The sequence below is a fragment of the Ictidomys tridecemlineatus genome, chromosome 12, assembly GCF_052094955.1.
Source record: "Ictidomys tridecemlineatus isolate mIctTri1 chromosome 12, mIctTri1.hap1, whole genome shotgun sequence".
NCBI lineage: Eukaryota > Metazoa > Chordata > Mammalia > Rodentia > Sciuridae > Ictidomys > Ictidomys tridecemlineatus.
This window is the reverse complement of record NC_135488.1, coordinates 62,457,703-62,477,154: the sequence shown is the minus strand read 5'-3', so window position 1 is coordinate 62,477,154 and position 19,452 is coordinate 62,457,703. Positions and strand designations below refer to the sequence as shown.

At 35.0% G+C, this 19,452-nt stretch overlaps 1 protein-coding gene across 5 annotated transcripts in view; it reads right to left on the bottom strand.

The window, feature by feature from the left end:
* Exoc6b (exocyst complex component 6B) overlaps positions 1–19,452 on the bottom strand; it is a 569,814-nt gene that overhangs the window by 104,251 nt on the left and 446,111 nt on the right. Inside the window, exon 21 of one of the 5 annotated variants that reach the window (XM_078029031.1) lies at positions 15,461–15,526. The exons of the other annotated variants lie outside the window; for them this stretch is intronic. Coding sequence (XP_077885157.1) covers positions 15,476–15,526 — 51 coding nt within the window. The 3' untranslated portion in view covers positions 15,461–15,475. Of the gene's footprint in view, positions 1–15,460; positions 15,527–19,452 lie in introns of those variants that run through there. 5 annotated transcript variants of the gene reach the window in all.

The window sequence follows — 19,452 nt, the reverse complement described above, 5'->3', positions numbered from 1 at the left end:
GTACATGTTATAGAATCATGTTGGTCATGCGCTCACATAAATACATAAAGTAATAATGTTTGTTTCATTCTACTATCCTTTCTATCCCCATATCCCTCTCTCTTCACTTCCCTCTACCTCATCTAAGATAATTCTATTCTTCTCTAATGCCCCCCCCAATCCCATCGTGAATTAGCATCCACATATTAGAGAAAACATTCCACCTTTGGTTTTTTGGGATTGGCTTATTTCGCTAAGCATGATATTCTCCAACTCTATCCATTTACTGGCAAATGCCATAACTTCATTCTTCTTTAAAGCTGAATAATCTGTCCATTGTATATATATATACCACATTTTCTTTATCCATTCATCTATTGAAGGATGTCTAGGTTGTTTCCATAGTTTAACTAGTGTGAATTGTGCTGCTATAAACAATGACATGGCTGCATTACTGTAGAATGTTGACTTTAAGTCCTTTCTGTATAAACCAAGAAGTAGGATAGTTGGGTCAAATGGTGGCTCCATTCCAAGATTTCTGAGGAATCTCCATTCTGCAATGTATGAGTGTACTTTTTTCCCTATATCCTCACCAACATTTATTGTTGCTTGTATTCTTGAGAATTGCCACTCTACCAGGAGTAAAATGAAATCTTAGTGTAGTTTTGATATGCTAGAGATGTTGAACACTTTTTCATATATTTGTTGATTGATTGTATTTCTTCTTCTGTGAGGTGTCTGTTCAGTTCCTTAGCCCATTTATTGATTGGGTTATTTGTTTTCTTGGTGTTAAGTTTTTTCAGTTCTTTATATATCCTAGAGATTAATGCTTTATTAGAGGTGCATGTGGTAAAGATTTCTCCTAATCTGTAGGCTCTCTCCTCACATTATTGTTTCCTTTGCTCAGAAGCAGCTTTTTTTATTTGAATCCATCCCATTTATTTATTCTTGATTTTACTTCTTTCACTGAAGGAGTCTTGTTAAGGAAGTTAGATCCTAGGCCGATATGGTGAAGATTTGGGCCTACTTTTTCTTCTATTAGACACAGGGTCTCTGTTCTTGTGCCTAAGTCTTTGATCCACTTTGAATTGATTTTTGTTCAGGGTGAGAAATAGAGGTTTAATTTCATTTTGCTACAGATGGATTTCCAGTTTTGCGAGCACCCTTTGTTGAATAGGCTATCTTTTCTCCAGTGATTGTTTTTGTCACCCTTGTCTAGTTTGAAATAACTGTACTTATGTGGGTTTCTTTCTATGCCCTCTATCCTCTATTCTTTACCATTGGTCTACAAGTTTATTTGGGGGCCAGTACCATGCTGGTTTTGTTACTATAGCTCTGTAGTATAGTTTAAGGTCCAGTATTGTGATGTCTCTTGCTTCACTTTTCTTGTTAAGGAAAGTAGACAGTTTTAAAGAAAAGAAACACGTAAGACTTGAAAAATTTTGTAAGTTGAAAGCACATAAAGCTTGTAAATTTCAAGAAAAGAGTAAATGATAGAAAAAATTATAAATAAAATGAGATTTTAATGTTTCAATAGAATTCAAGGGATGATAGGTTCTTTGGGGAAAAATGGTTGTAAAAATTTCCTCTGGTTTGATGTTCCTTTTGGCCATGCAGAAATAGTTTTTTATGTAGTAAGTACAATTTATTAATCTTTTGCTAATAATCCCTGGTTTTTAATCATGGTTGGGAAAACTTTCCTTATGATAACATTATAAAGAATTCTCCATGATGACTTCTAGGATTTTTATAATTCATAATTAACATTTACATTCATGATCCATTTGGGAATTATAGTAGTGTAAGGATTCACCTTTTTTTTCAGACAGCTAACCAGTTGGCACTTCATTGTTTACTGAAAAAATTTCATTTTTCTCATAAACTACTATGATTGACATATGTCAAATGCGACCAAATTAGTCAATACGATCAAATTATGATCAAATTGTCTAAGTAATTAAGGCTTAATACTATGTTTTAATATCTGGGGAGGCTAGTCCCACATCTTTACTCTTTTTGGTAAATTTTCCTAGCCATTCATGCTTGTATATTTTTTCACACCAATTATAAATTATAACCCTATCTAAATCCAAAATTATTTTGAAGGTATTTTTGTGAACACCACATAAATTTATGAAATGAATTTTTAAAAAACTGACAAGATGCTGAAATTTTCTATGGTGTATTATTCCAGTGATTCCAGTTTTAGAGGTCTTTTCAAAGTTTTATTTTTTTACATCTAGAAATTTTATTACCTTTATTTTTTACATTTTAAAACTTAGGTTGGATTTCCTCTTTCACATGAGAGTTTAAGAGAGATCTTTTAATTTGATGTCTTTTTAAATTTTATTCTTTTGTTATTAATTTCTAGTTTTATTTCATCACAATTTTCCTTGGTACTGAATATGATTGATCTATTAACATTCCATACCCAGTTTAAAAGGAGGTCTACGCTTCATTTTCAGAACACATTTTATGTCTCATTTAGATCCACATTCATTATGTAAAAGGCTTTCTATCGAGTCACATATTTTTGTCCTCTTGCTTTGTTATGAACTATGAAAGAAAATTAAAGTTTCTACTCTAAAAAAAAGAAAAATGGAAAATAAATAGGTTTTCTTGGTTGCATAGAATTTAAAATTTTTTTTTTAGTTAGACATGATATCTTTATTTTGTTCATTTATTTTTTTATATGGTGCTGAGGACTGAACCCAGTGCCTCACATGTGTGAGGCAAGCACTTAGTCACTGAGCTACAGCCCCAGGCATGGTAGCATAGAATTTTTAAATGAGGCAGATAATACATGAGATGGTAAAGAAGTAAAAATTCAAAACTAAAACTATAATCAGTCTTATACAGTGAAGTATAGAATCAATATTGAAAATTTGAAAAAAAACAGATGGTTTAGTCATTTGGTTTGAAATGCTTCCTCCACAAAGCAGAAGAAAGAACAGAAAGAATATGACAGTGAATATAAAGTTATTAAGACACAGGGATTATTGGAATCCATGAAGAAGAAAATAGCATAGAGAAGAACTAAAATAGTAAAAAGTTTTTGAGCAGTTTAAAGAAGTAAGTAACAGATTGGAAAGATCCATAATAAGCAAATTTAATAAAAAGAGACCAATACCTAAATATATGAACTAGATAATTTGTTGAACTTTAATGATAAAGAAATAAGTCTACAAATGCCAAATAAAAGGCAGCAAAAAAGGTAAATTACCAAGAAACATAAATCAGGCTGGCCATAGAACAATGTCTGGGGTGGGGGGAGGAAGTATTTCAACAATTTTATACTTTTCAGGTTGTCATTTCCATGATACTAAAAAACATTCTAGGGCATAAAAAGACTTACAAAGTTTACTTCAAATTACTATTGAAAAAAATTACTCAAAGATACTGGCAGCCCATCAAGAACTCGTGAATGGAAGAATCATGTTGTCAAAGACTGGTGATGAACACAGAGATCAGCCAAGTAAGCTAAACCTAAAATTGTGGTAAATGTGGTTACAAAAAAGAACACAATTGCCCAAACTACTTCCTGAATGGACTTCCACCCTCAATTCAGCTAAGCAGTGTCTTGTGTGCCCTATAAATTCCTTTTCTAGCAGTGACCATACTATAGTAGCACTGGCTACTTAATGTTCAAGTTCTTCCACTAAACCATAGTTGCCAACCACTTCCTTCTCTTCTATAAGTTTCTAACACACACACACACACACACACACACACTACACTACACTTGTATGTATACACAAGTATCAATGGCAACTAAAATAAAGCCATGGTTGGGGAAAAATAAAATTTCAGTATGATATAATTTAAACTCTAGCAGCAATAAAAATACATCATGCATCTTGGGTTTACTAAAGAAAATCTAAGAACAAAAGAAACATAACAGGCCAAATAGCAGGAGAGAGAAAACCAGCAAAATAGCAAAAAACTTTAAAAATTTAAAATAATAATATCAAAAGACAATTCTTATCCAGAGTTAGAATATTTTGTTGGCTGATTATTGCTTAATAATTATTTTTAATTTATATTTTTGTGTATATGTAAGGTAAACAAGATGATGTTTTGATATGCATATACAAAGTAAAAACTGAATGGATGGATGAGGAGATACATGGGGAAGGTATGGGGAGAGGAGCCTCCAAATCCAGGAATCTCTACATGATCAATCCTAAAGCTATGCTTAATGATTCTTTCTTTTTTTATTTTTAAAATTTATTTTATTTTTAATTTTTATTTTTTAGTTGTAGATGGATATAATACCTTTATTTTATTTATTTATTTATTTTTTTTGTGGTGCTGAGAATCAAACCCAGTGCCTCACACATACTAGGCTCTGCCACTGAGCCACAACCCCAGAACTTAATGGATTCTTAAAGGGAATTAGAACTGTTTTTCTTGAAACCCAGACTTTAAAGATAGTTTATATTTGCTATTCAGAATCCTCTCCTATAAATAATCCCTTGTGATCAATATAATCTCTATGTTGGTGGGCTTTAGTCTCTTTAGTTATTTTTCTGATTATAAAACATTAGATGCCAAACATAAAATATGTAAAATACCAAAAAATAGGAAGTTGAAAATTCTGTATGTAGACAATTTGTTTCTAACAATTGGTCAAAGGTACAAAGAAGTATGCATGTAGGATGAGCAAGTCCAGATATCTAATATACAATACAATGATAGTAATTAATTGTAATATATTATGTATTTCTATCAAATGCATAAGTTTTACCCATTCTTTTCAAACATACAAAAAATTTACTATGCAACAGAATACATATGCAATTTGCTTCACTATATAACCATTTCACTATCTGTATGCATCATATTACATACTATTGTAAACCCAAATTATACATATTAAAATTTATTTTAAATAAACATGTTTATTTCCATTTAAAATAATAAAAGACAATTCTTTGTGTACTTCCCTTCCATTGGGGGAGGAAAATAAAGATACAGTCCTAACTGTTTAGGAAGTTTGCTCTGTGGTATAGGTCCATAATTCAATATTTGGCAAGGGTGGTGAGATTTCATAGTGATATCTTGGGGAAAATGTTTATGATAAAATGTGTAGTAGAAATACACACTTCCACAACCAAGAAATTGATCCTTTATCTCAAAACTATAAATACTCTGATTAAATTGAAATATGAAAACAAAACATCTACTGTATATTTTGGGATAGTTTTGTCTCTTTCTTCATGGGGACAGTATATCTTATTCCCTAACCTAGTCTATCACTAGTTGAGTTCTAGACTGCTGCTTCTTAGATATATAGGAAAGATAAAGTCAGTTTTTCTAGACAGGAACAAGCTAAGTAATTCCCCATTTTCTACACAGGGCAAAACAAACAAAAAACCATTTAATATCCATTGATGATTTGTCTGTTCCCTACTGCCCATCTCTTCCTGGCCTTTCAGTAAAGCAGGGCTCTTGAAAGTCATTCTAAACTACACAGCCTTTGGAGTGGTTATAGCAAACTTTATAGAGCAGAAAGTCAAATCAAAGATCAACCCCTAATACAAAATACCGTGTGCTGTGAAAAGACCAGTCAACTCTGCATTCAGTGGAGCCTCCTCTTTGGTTCATACCAGTTCTATTATTTTAATCTCATCTACCAAAAATGAGAAAATGCTGTTTGGAAACTTGCTAGCTTGGAAGTTGCAAGGACCTTAGAGAATATGGGGTAAATTCAATAAAATCAGGGCTAGGTTATTTGGACAGTATCAAGCCAGTTTGAGATTAAAACAATGTTTCTTGAGAAACATGGGAGTCCAGAAGCTCCTATTTCTGGGGTTGCGAGCAGATATAGTATACACACACACACACACACACACACACACACACACACACACACACACTTTGTTCATTACATGGAAAGTGAATATGTGCCTAAAGGATGAAGGAGTTCCTGAGAGGTACACTAAATCAGAACAGCTACAAATCACAAACATTTATTGAATATTTACCACAAGACATGTAGTATGCTAAGCACTTTGCATTGGTTAGCTTATCATGACAATAAATGTATGAGGTTGCTTCTGTTATTCATATTTTCTGAGGAAGCAACTGAGATACAGAAAGTTTATGAACTTGTCCAGGTCATGAATTACAAGTTTGTATAGGGGAATGCCAGGTTAGCCTAAGTTCTGAGACTAGTGGGGAAAGTATTTGATTAAATGCTTAGCTGATTAAGTTAAAAATATATATGGGGGGGCTGGGGAGTGGCTCAAGCAGTAGCGCGCTCGCCTGGCATGCTCGGGGCGCTGGGTTCGATCCTCAGCACCAAATAAAAATAAAATAAAGATGTTGTGTCTACCGAAAACTAAAAAAATAAATATTAAAAAATTCTCTCTTAAAAAAAATATATATATATATTTGAACCCTGTGAAGGAGGATTAGGGGTACTCTCCCCACACAAAAGTAACTGGTACATGTGATTACTAAAATTATGTAATCAAGTTATCCAACTCACACTGCACAGTAGATTAAAATTATAAAATATACACTGTTTTCTACATAAAGGATCTATAATACATATCTGCAAATACTTACTACATTAAGTTTCACTCTAGTGCACCTCCCCAAATCCTTTGTCTATTTTAAAGTGTAGAAAGATTCAGAATATTATTGTAACCCAAATTTTAGAAAATTAATCTCTGCTAATTCCTCAGATTACTTTTATGTTTGTTAAAACTGTGAACGTTATATAGTTAGTGTTAGGGCTTAGATGTGAGGTGTTCCCCCCCAAAGCTCATGTACAATGCAAGAAGGTTTAGAGATGAAATGATTGGCTTATGAGAGCCTGTTAGGGATTAACTGAGTGGTAACTGCAGGCAGGTATGGTGTGGCTGGATGAGAAGGGTCACTGGGGGCCTGCCTTTGGGTTACATATTTTATCCTTGTTGAGAGGAGCTCTCTCTCTGCTTCATGGGTGCCATGTTCTCAACTGCTTTCCTCAGCCACACATGTCTACCATGATGTTCTGCCTCACCTCTGGCCCCAAGAAATGGAGCTGGCCATCAGTGAACTGAGACCTCTGAAAGTGTGATCCCCCAAATAAACTTTTCCTCCTCTAAATTTATTCTTGATGGGGGTCTTTTGATCACAGTAGTAAAAAAATACTGATTAAAACAATTAGATTCTTGGTTATTCTAAGAACCCAGTGAAATAAAAGGTTTATAATTTCAGGGCTCAGAAGTTTTGTTCTTGTTTGTAATGGAACGTGACTAGGGCCTCCTGTCTTGTTCTTCAATTCCAAAAGGGGGAGCAAGCAGCATGGTTGGAGTCTGAACACATTTTCCCTGTTGGAGACAGCAGGCCTAGTTACAGGATAGAAAGGATGCTTCCTCTCTGCAGAGTTGAATACCATTAAAGCTTCCCCCCAAGATATAGTCATAATATTGCCCATTAAAATATATTTATAAAAATTGGGTTAAATAATTCATAGACCAGAATTTAAAGCAAAAATGCAAATTTTTATAATACAGACTCACTTTGTAGTAGATAAAACTGAGTCAACAAAGGTGACATCACCTTAAATAATTCCTCAAACTCTACAAGTGTTTTCTATCTTCAATATGAAAAATTATATTTTTATATAATTATATTATTATGGATACACTAGTTGCTGAAAAATTTTAAACATTACTGTGTTGTATATTTTGTATGTACTGTATGCCTTACATGTAATAAGCTATCCCACAAATCTGTCATTTTAATAGCAAGATTTAATTATAATATGTAATAGTTTTAACTCTTGTAAACTATTAGATATATGTACTGTTTCCTTTATTAAAAATAGTAAAGCAGCATCGCTTGAAGTAGCAAATATGTTATACTTCTCTTTTACTCTCTTTGGGTAATTTTATAAAGATAAATTAGGTAAAAAATAGTAGTCATTTTTATGACCCTCATTTTATACAGCTAAACAATTCTCCAAAAAGACAGGCAATTTACTCAATTATGTCTAAGTCTACATTGCCAAAAATCTTTGTCTTTTATAATTGATGGTAGGTTTGCATATGTTCTCAATTTCCAAAGTGCTAGAAAAATGTGATACTAGTTTCTCCATACTAGTAATAAATTCCTAGGTAATTCTAAGTGAGATTACTCTCCTGTTGCTTTTTTAGATGCTCACTTTAGTGTCAAGATCAGATTTAATTTACCTCCTATAAGAAACTAAGGAATCTCCAAGGTTGTCCTTCCAAGTTTGTGAAAGCCCTCCTCAGTGTCTCTTCCATATTACTCTCAGAATAACCTTTTAAAAACCCAGGTCTCATCACATCTCATTCTTAATTTGTAATGACTTCTCATTGCTTTTATGACATAGTCCAAAACCCAATATCTTGTTTTATATGGTTGTGGATCAGCTATCCCATGCTCCTCTTGTTTTGATATCTTCAGAAATACTTAGTATTTCCAGTCTCTCTTAGATAAATTTTACTGAGCTATTCTTAAAAGTCACTACATCTGTCACTAGGTTAAAGTTCTCTCACTGTCCAGCTTTCTTTATTAATTGTCTACCCTCTCTGATAAATTGTAGTAAACTAAAATGACTCTTTCTTACAGGCTTTAGGTATGGAGGCATTCTTTGCCTCAGGAGTTTAAGAAATTATTACTTATACTCATCTTCCCATTAGACTATAAACCAAGGTAAAGGACCAGTTCTTTTTTTGGTACTAGGGAGTGAACTCATGGGCACTCGATCACTGAGCCACATCCCCCACCCTATTTTTTAATTTTATTTAGAGACAGGGTTTCACTGAGTTGTTTAGTGCCTCACTGTTACTGAGGCTGGCTTTGAACTTGTGATCCTCCTGTCTCAGCCTCCTGAGTCATTGAGATTATAGGCATTCGACACTGCGCCTGGCCACGACCATTTCTTATACAACCATTCACTTTAAGTTTAGTACAGTGCTTTGGACTCCATAAATGCTCAATGAATTTATAGTAGCATGCACTCTAGAGGAGTAATGAAAAGGTAAACTTAATAAACTCTGTATCTGGAAAATTCTCTTTAACATTTATAATATAAAATAGGAGATACTATCATCCATCACAAACATAGCCGTACTGATTTCCACAGGCCACTGTTGAAAATTCATCAGAAATGAATGGCCACCTAATGATCTTTATAGGAGGAATGAGAGAGAATGAGGAAGCAGGTATAGAAGAAATGCATTAAGGAAGAAGAATTTTTTGGCTACTATAGGGGATCTATTTGATTCTCATCACGTGGTACTGAATTAACCAAAGATCCACTTGAAGGCAAAGCTTCAGAAGTTAAAATGTGAAATTACTGAAAATCAGGCTGAAGATGTATCCTTCAATCTTTGGTCCCTGCCTCTTTTACTTCCTAATTTTACTTCCTTTAAATAAAAACATCAGGACACTATATTATGATAGTATTTAAGTCCTAAGTCTACATTATTTCCCTACATGCTAAGAAGCTATTATTTCAATCTCTTTAGCAATCTCACCTATTCTAATCTAACACTTGGAAAATTCTTCCATTCACTTGATCCTTTTTTGAACATGCATATGAATGTACACACACCCCTCCACACGTGTACTGACTACTCCTTAACATTTGATTATCAAAAGTAAAATTTAATTGACCATTTAAAGTATTTTGCAGTGTATAGTTCAATGGTATTAGATAAACTCACAATGTTGTACAACCATGAGTTCCATCTAGTTCCAGAACATTTCAATCACCCCAAAAGGAAATCCCATATCCTCTAAGCAGTCAATCTCATTCTCCTGTCCCTGACAACAACTAATCTACTTTCTGTCTCTACGAATTTGCTTATTACATATATTTCATATAAATGGAGTCATACCGTATTTGCCTTTCTATGTCTGACTTCTTTGTCTTAATGTTTTCAAGGTTCATTCATGATGTACCATGTATCAGTACTCCATTTATTTTTATGGCTGAATGATATTCAATTGTAAGAATATACCACATTTTGTTTATCCATTCATCAACCAGCGTACATTTGGGTTGTTTCTACCTTCAGACTGTGGCCTATAGTGTTGCTATAAATATTCACATATAGGTTTTTGTTTAAATACATATTTTCAATTATTTTGGGTATATGCCCATGAATAGAATGGCTAGGTAATAAGGTAGTTCTATTTAATTTTTTGAGGAACTGCCAAATTGTTGTCCACAGTGGCAGCACCATTTTTTATTCCTACCAGTAACAGGGAGTTTCAATTTCACTATATCCTTGCCAACACTTATTTTCCTTTTTATTGATTATAACCATCCTAGTATTTCATTGTAGTTTCAATTTGTATTTCCCTAATAACTAGTGATCTTAAGCTTTTCATGTGCTTATTGGCTATGTGAAAACCTTCTTTCAAGAAACATCTAGTCAAACCCTTCAACCATTTTTAAATAGGATTACTTGTTATTTTATTGTTGAGTTGTAAGTATACTTTATATATTTGTAATAGTCATCCTTTATAAATTATGCAATTTGCAAATATTATCTCCTGTTATATATATTGTCCTTTGTTTTCTTGATTGCATCTTTTGATATAAAATGTATTTACTTGTTCTTTTGTTATTTGTTTTTCTGATGCCATAATTAAGTATGATGCTTTCTTTGATAATGTGACAAAATACCTGAGAAAATAAGTTTAAAAGAGGAAATATTTCTTTTGGCTCATGGCATCCAAGAAGAAGACAGGAAGGATAGCAATAGGCAGGAAGGGAGGAAGAAAGAGAGGAAGGGAGGGAAGAAAGAGGTAGGGACAAGATATACCCCCAAGGGCACCCCCCTAAGGACCAACTTCTTCAACTAGGTTCTGCCTCTTATAATTTCCAATACCTACCAGTAGTCCATTCAGCTGTGAATCCCTCAATAGATTTATCTATTGGTGAGGGTAGAGCCCTCATGATCTAATCACTTTTCAAAGTCCCACCCTGGAACATTGCTGCACTTGGGGCCAAGCCTTCAAACATAAGCCTCTGGGGTATACTCTGGATTCTAACAAAAACAGATACTTAAAATATATCAATGTTGACTTTAATTTTTATTAATCAGTACGATTTATTGAAATATGCCAAGTATTTTCATGTATTATTTAATTTAGTAAACACACACACACACAGTTCATTGTCTTAAGAAAGAGAAAACAAGTTAAAAAGGTTATTTTCTCAAAATCTTTCAGCAAGGATTCAATAGAAATAACACTCAAACCCAGCTCTAATAGCATGGACCACACTCTTTTCTTTTGATTGCTGTATTTCATTTGGAATACCATAACACAGTGTTTTTGACATTAATGAGAAAAAGTGAATCAATATTGTATTAACTTTCATTTGCTTTCATAACAGGTTACTACAAATTTAGTGGCTTCAGCTACACAAATTTATGCCTGTATAGTTCTATAGGTCAGAATTCCAACATGGAAGTCACTGGGCTAAAATCAAGGTACTGCCAGGGTTGCATTCCTTTCTGGAGGCTCCAGGGAAATATCTGTTTCCCTGCTCATTTGGGTTGTTGGCAGAATTCAGCTCTTTGTAGCTCTATGACTAGGATCCCCATTTTGCCTGTTTCCTCCAGGTTGTCAGTTGAGAGCCATTCCCAGCCTCTAGAGAAACTATCTAATTCAGGTTTGTGGCTTCTGTCCTCCTCTTCAAAACCAGCAGTGGTAGGAGGAGTTCCTCTCACACTTCAAATCTCCTTTCTGACCCACTTTTTTGCCTCTTTCTTTTGCTTTAAAGACTCACAGGATTTGGCTCCCCTAGGTAACCCAGGAAAAACTGCCCAGCTCAAGATCAGTAAGGTCATACCTACAAAATCTCTTTTATTCTATAAAGTAACAGAGTTATAAATTCTAGGAATTAAGATGTGGACATATTTGGGAAGGGGTGGCAGGAGATTATTTGAAGATATATATATATATATATATATGTGTGTGTATATATAAATATTATATCTATCTATCTATAAATATTAATTTAAATGAAATAGTTGCATGAATCCTGGGTTATAAACTGAGAATCAGTAATAGGAAAGATAAAAAGTCTTCTTCTAAAAAAATGTCATGTTCTAAACCATAAATAGAGGATCCTCAGCAAGCACAGATAAAAAGGAGAAACCATCTTTAAGAGTATATATATATATATATATTCGCATGTACATATGCACACATGTATTTTCAGGCTGGTAAGTAAGATAGAACTCTGAAAAAGATTACAAGGAGCTGAAATGTGGGGGTGAGGGGGAATCTTCCCATCTAAGAGAATGAAAAGGAACATTATAAGATGTAAATTGGGACTAGATTTAAAGGTATACTAATTTTGAATATTCTAGTGTCTTACCTACTCAGGACTTTATTTCCTCTTTTCTTAGAAGTAGCTTTCTAAAAGTTCCTTTGCCCAGGTTTCTTTCTTTTTCTTTTTTTTTTTTTAACCTCTTGGTCTAGTTATCTTTAATGGTGCTGATTTTGGGGCAGTGACCACACAAATTTCAGTTTTGTACATAATATCCTGAAATATCTCAGAACACTCAGCCAATGAATATTAAATTGGCTGAACATTCCCAGTCCTCTTTTCCAGGAACATCTTGCTCCAGGCAATAGAATAAGAGATCATTACAGAACTCCCTAAAACCAGAAAGCTGGGGAAAACCTGTGACACCTAAATGACAGGCTCCACAGCTGGCAAGCGGCATGCTTACTCTAGGATTTCAAAAGGAGACACCCAGCAGGCCATCAGTTGTCAATACCCTAAGGTCTTGCTTAGCATCTGGATGGCCATCTGAAGTGACAGCCACCATGTTAAGGAAAAAGTTTTGCTTTCTGGCCAAGGACATTTCTGAGAAAGACTCACCACTCCTTCATACCAACCCAACCCTTAACCACTGCATTAGGACCCACCTGGCTCTAATTCCTGAGCCTCCCCCATAGAAGTCCCAGAACTCAAGCCTCTTTTGCCTCTCTCTCCTATAGAGAGATGGCCTTCGACAAATAAACTCTTGTGTGTATCTCTGCCTGGTCTCTGTCTTTCATTTCTAGCTTACCCGTTTCTCCTTCCTTGCTTTCCCTTCAAATACTCTTTTTTTTTAAAAAATATTTATTTATTTTTTCTTAGTTCTCGGCAGACACAACATCTTCGTTTGTATGTGGTGCTGAGGATCGAACCCGGGGCCGCACGCACGCCAGGCGAGCGCGCTACCGCTTGAGCCACATCCCCAGACCTCAAATACTCTTAAAAAAAAAAAACTAAATTAAATAAGTTCTATGAGGTATAGACATGCGAATGGAAAAAATATTAATTTAAATAAAATAGTTGCATGAATCCTGGGTTATAAACTGAGAATCAGTAATAGAAAGATAAAAAGTCTTCTATTAAAAAAATGTCATGTTCTAAATCATAAATAGAGGATTCTCAGCAAGCACAGATAAAAAGTTAAGGAGAAACCATCTTTAAAGAGGGCAAGTCTAAAGCTAGTAAAGGTCATGGAACTTGAAATCAAAAGGGTACATAACATGAAGGTTATCTAATTCTTTCATTTTTACACTGCAGAAGTAAAAATGCAAGTAAGATGCAACCAGGAAATATCTACTGCTCACAACATCATGGGCATCCTGATTTCCTCTTCAATGTCCCACATCAGGATCCATAGAGGTAGGTGTCTAATATTGCTAAATGAGTTTTAACTGCTCTGCCATTTTTATTCTGGAGCCTCAGTGAGGGGAACGAAAATCTGGTGAAACTGTGCCAGTCATTACCACTGCAATCAATTTTAGCCTCACCTCTGCTAGAAAGTCAGCAAAGAACATCTTTTCAAAAATAGTAGGAGATGACTTGTAAAAAGCAATGAGCTCTGATTTTTTTCCTCCCACTCAAGGGCCAGTGTGTCTCGAAGACCATAGACAGTACACAACTCAAGGCTTGCTAGCTCTGCATAAGAGATTTTAGAGGGTGTGTGTGTGTGTGTGTGTGTGTGTGTGTGTGTGTGTGTGTGTGAAATTACCACTGAATTCTGAGGAAAGAAAAATAGGAAACAGAAAGTAGGAAAAAAGGTTAATGGTTTCACTCCTGCCATATCAGACTTTTTGCCAAGACTTTTTAAACCCTATTACCTCATAAAAAACAGGAGCCAAAATAAAGAAATCTCTGAAACCTATGCTTCCCAGCACATTATGGGACACAACTAACATAAAACCACAGCTATTTTATTTTGTTCCAGACTGAAATTTTTAAAAAGTCAGTATTTCAAGGAATCAGCTGGCCTATCTGGGCTACCAAACCTATCATCTATGCAATTAGCCAATCATAGATTTAGCAATTAAATTCTATGATCCCTGTCCAGGCAATTTGCTACTTGAGAATACTGAGCTGCTGCCAGCTGCCCTCTACAAAAGCAGTGGGGGATTTCAGCAGGATAGACCCTCCACAGATCATTCTCTCTTCTCTGGGTTTCTATAGACCTAAAGCCCTCCTGGAGAGTGCCAACTATATTCAGAAAGGGAATGAAGAAAAGGATAGGAGAAAAGCAACAGAAGGTGATTAATTAGCATTGAACAGATTGTATTCAGTTTCTCTTTCACTTTTCAGGATGGGTTACTGAATTTGTAGATTTAAGGTTTTACACTTTAAACAACATCATCATCATCATCATCATCATCATCATCATCATCATCACCCCAAATACTGTATTTACACTATCACAATTGCAGGGAGGAATTCTGTGGCTATCTTCTTCATATAATGATAGTCATTACCGCAGGATATCATAATTACCTGGTATCTTTTTATTTCCCAAACTCCATGTTTTTACATATTTTATTATAATATGCTGGAAAAGGTGCTTCCTTGTCCCTATACAATATTAAAATTTACGACACACTTTTCCAAGCAAGAGTCAATTTTCCATTTACCAAAACACGGCTTTCAAAGATGTTCTGTCAAGTTACTTCAACTATTTGCAAATGACTTCTGCATTTCTTTTTAAGCTGGGTTTCCTTAAGTCTCACTACCAACTTGTGACAAGAGACTTTTTTTGATCACACTTTTTTTGCTTCATTCCAAATATCATCATTGTTATTATCGTCACTGCCACCACCACCACCATCACCATCATCATCATCATCATCATCATCATCATCATCATCGTTGTCATCTTCCTGGGTAACATGTTATTAGGAAAGGGTATTTATTAGCAGGTATGTATCAATTTATATTGTTAAGCAAAGAAATCTACAACCAAAAACAATTTTAGGAAATATCCTTTATTCACTTGACTGAAAGGTATATAGTTTATACTCAATATGTACAATATACTTTTAAATCACTGATCAAAAGTTCTTTCCAAAATTCCTAATTTTAATGGCACATCAGTGTTTTAGTCACCTTTTTTGCTGATGTGACTCAAAGACCCAATAAGAACAATTTTAAAGAGGAACAGTTGATTTGGGGCTCACAGTTTCAGAGGTCTCAGTCAATAGATGACTAGCTCCATTCCTTGGGGCCCAAGGTGAGGCAGAACATCATGGTGGAAGACTGTGGTAGAGAGAAGTAGCTCACATAATGATCAGAAAGCAGCAAGAGCTCCACTCACCAGTTTCAAAATTTATACCCCAAAGGCTGCCCCCGATGCCCACCTCCTCCAGCTACATATTGCCTACTTTCAGTTACCACTCAGTTAGTCCCCACTAGGGGATTAATTTATGGATTGGGCTAAGGCTATCATAACCCAATCATTTCACCTCTAAACTTTCTTGCATTTTCTCACACATGAGTTCTTGGGAGATACCTAATATCTAAACCATAACAATCTGCTTTCTCTAAAGAAAAATTCTTGTCAATAAAGTTATTAAGGCAAATATGTAGAAACTGTACTCTGTTCCTTTCAACAAATACTGACTAAAGGCCTACCATGCTAAGAATTGTTCTATGCACTAAGAATCATTTTGTTTGTTCACAAAATGTACAGAACCTTACCCCAATGAGAATAATTTTTCATGATAAGAATAATTACTTAAGATTTGTGAGTGGTATAATATAGTAGAAGATGACAAATTCTTCAGACAAGAATGAAGCAGTGAAGAAAACAGAGGGTTTGGCTTTGATTTTGGCTTGGAGATGATTTTGATTTGATTTTGGCTTGGTAAAGGCAGTAGAAGAGGGAAGTTGCAATCTTAAAAGGAAAAGCCTCACTGAAGTGAACTTTAAGTGATTTGAATAAAGACCTGATAGGGATGAGGAACAAGCAATATGGTTATCAGGAAAAGAGTCATCAAGGAAGAATAATTCTATCAAGTGCAAGGAGATAGGAGTACATGCTGAGAGGGGAGTGTCCCTAGCATGTCTCAGAAACAATAGGAAGGCTATCAGAAGAGTGACAGAGTGACTGAGGAGAAAAGCAGCAGGAGCTGAGGGTTGAAGGGTGTGTGTGTGTGTGTGTGTGTGTGTGTGTGTGTGTGTGTGTGTGTGTGAAGACTCTATAGGATCATGTGGACCATTAAAAGGACTTTGGCTTTTACTTAGAATAAAACAGGAAGTCCCTGTGAGATTTCTAGCAGAGGAATGACAAGATCTGACTGTTATTTTAACTTTTTCTTGCTTTTTGCTCTACTGAGATTGGCCTGTTGAAGGGCAAAGGCAGACTCATAGAGACCAGTTAAAAAAACTATTGCAAGGGCTGGAGTTGTGGCTCAGTGGTTGAGTGTTTGCCTAACACATGTAAGGCAATGGGTTTGATCCTCAGCACCACATAAAAATAAATAAATAAAATAAAAGTATTGTGTCCATCTACCACTTAAAAAAAGAAAAGAGTAAAAATGCTTCATTGTTAAAAAAAAAGACTATTTCCAGATACAAAAAGAAATGATTACTTAAATTAGGAGAAGAAAGATGATAGTTCTCAGTGATTGGTTTCTGAAAACATTTTGAAGGGAGAGAAAACACAGTTTTCCAACAGAAATGTAGGATGGGAGATAACAGAAGTCAAGGATGACTCTAAGGTTTCTATTCCTAGTAGAAAAGAATTGCTATTAATTGAGATGAGGAGAACTGCAAAAGGAACAAGCTTTTATGAGGGAAATCAGGAACTTATTTTCAGAATATTTTAGGCTAGAATATAACACCCTTCAAGTATTAATATTATTATCATACCTGACAATGATTAGTATACTTGTGGCACAGAGAACAAGGTTATATTACATTTTCAACACATTAATCACTCAAAACTCTTCATTGCTTCAGCAGGAATTATTTGTAAACTACTTTAAAAGTCATTTCCAGGAAGATTTAAACTTCTCAAATTGGTTGCAGAGTTTGGGCTGACATTCTGACCTAATATTGGAGCTCAGTTAAGTGGCCACTTCACTCAGAGAGATATAACAAGGATGAAATGCTGCAAGGGTATATTTGGACTGAGAAAAATGTTCTCCTTTGAAGAAAAGGAATAAGAAGACAGTACCTGACACTTGAATCTCTATGAGGTTGGAAAAATAGGCTCAAGTGTTTCAAATGAAAGATGCCTCCTGTGGAAGCAGTAGTGATCTACCAGGGGAGACTCTATCTGCCTAGAAGACATGAGCCGTCTACCTACCTGCATGGTGCTCTTCAGTAGCCCTCCCTCAGGGCTCTCACTAGAGAAATTCCTCTGGAGTTCCCTTTCCCCATATTTGGCCCTGCCTTCTCATATCTGTGGCCTCTGCCCTCCATTTAACCTGATAAAAGTAAAGTGAGAATTAAGAGCATAGAATGAGGGGAAAATGATGAATCTATTTTTTCCTACATTTTGAATCTATTTATGAGCAATTAAGTACAAATATTATTCAGAAATTTCATCTAGTTCCTTTACTTCTGAAATGTCACCAAACAATATTAAGCCAATGCATTCTAACAAGCAATTATGAAAGAAAAACATGTAATATAAATAAAGTTACCCACTGAAGGAGTGGAAATTTGAGGATAAACGAAACAGGGTTCCTGCCCTTGGTGAACTCAGAAGCTCATGGTGAGGGCAGATGATTAAACAGGTAATTATAAAAGCATTTATAATGAAGGGACATACACAAATGTCAGGTACCCAAAGAGGGAACAATTAAATCTGCTTGAGGAAGTCAAGAAGGATTTATAAAGGAGGTGACATTTGAGCCAAGCCTTTAAGAAGGAAAGGGGTTTGTCACAAGACTAAGACCTATATCACTTTGTGACAGGCGGAGGGAAAATAAAACTTACCAGTTTGGGGATTCCAGAGATGTTAGGAGTAATATGGGCAGAGTTAAATGGGGAAGGACAATAAGAAGGAGAGCAGAAAGATAAGCTGGGGTCAGCTCCCTAACAAACAGAGAGTGCTCAGGCTAAATTTTTGAGAAGGCAAATGACATGATCATAATAGTGTATTTGAAAAACAGTAAATGGCAGGGCTGGGGTTGTGGCTCAGTGGTAGAGTGCTTGCCTAGCACGTGTGGGGCTCTGGGTTCGATCCTCAGCACCACATAAAAAATAAATAGAATAAAGGTATTGTGTCCAACCACAACTAAAACAAAATAAAAAAAATAGTAGGTGGCAGAATGGAAGAAAAGATTTTCAGTGGTAGTAGCATAAAACAGATTAGGAGGAGAAGTAAAAAGAAAATGGAGTTTTATATTTCACAGAAAGAACCATGACCATATCTACTTCCATGTCCCTTTCTCATCTGTACTACCTATTGTTACTTCCCATCAGTTAAATTATCTATCTTCTTTCACTACATTTCACCCAGGCAGGGAGTGAAGAAGAGGTGCCCCTATTGAAGGCAGATGGAGGAAGCTGGTATCTCCGAGAAACACATGGAAAAAATCTAAAAGATTACAAGGGAAGGAAAAATTAAAGAGCATCAAATGGAACTCTAACTGTTCTTGAATTTAGAACACAGGAAGCATGTGCATACACATACACACACACACACACACACACACACACACACACACACACGCTCATACACCCCTTGAATTGACAAATGAGAAGCACAAAAAACACTCAAAAGTATGAGTACAGCTATTTAATTGTGTTAGTAAAGTTTGTGTCACTATAACTAATACTTGAGATAATCAACTTATACTACCTCATAAAATATATCCACTCAATCATATTTTTAATTTACTATTGCTGGAGGTAGTTATTTTTGATATAACCTTGTATACTAGTAACTTCTAAAAACCACCTCCTTTTCTCTTATGACAGCAAGACACTAAATAGTAGAGACTGTATGATGTAGCTTCTGCAGTTATACAGTATAAATGTAGATATTGGGCTTTCAAGGACATGTCAATCTTTAAATTAAGTCTCTAGAGCCTACTGCTTTTTTTTTTAACCCAATGCAGAAAATAGAGAGGGTTACCTTAACTTTGCTTGCCAATATTTTGCTCTTTTCTGTAGTAATACTAGAACACTTTTTCTTATCAACGTGGAATTAAATTTCCTAGCTGACCACG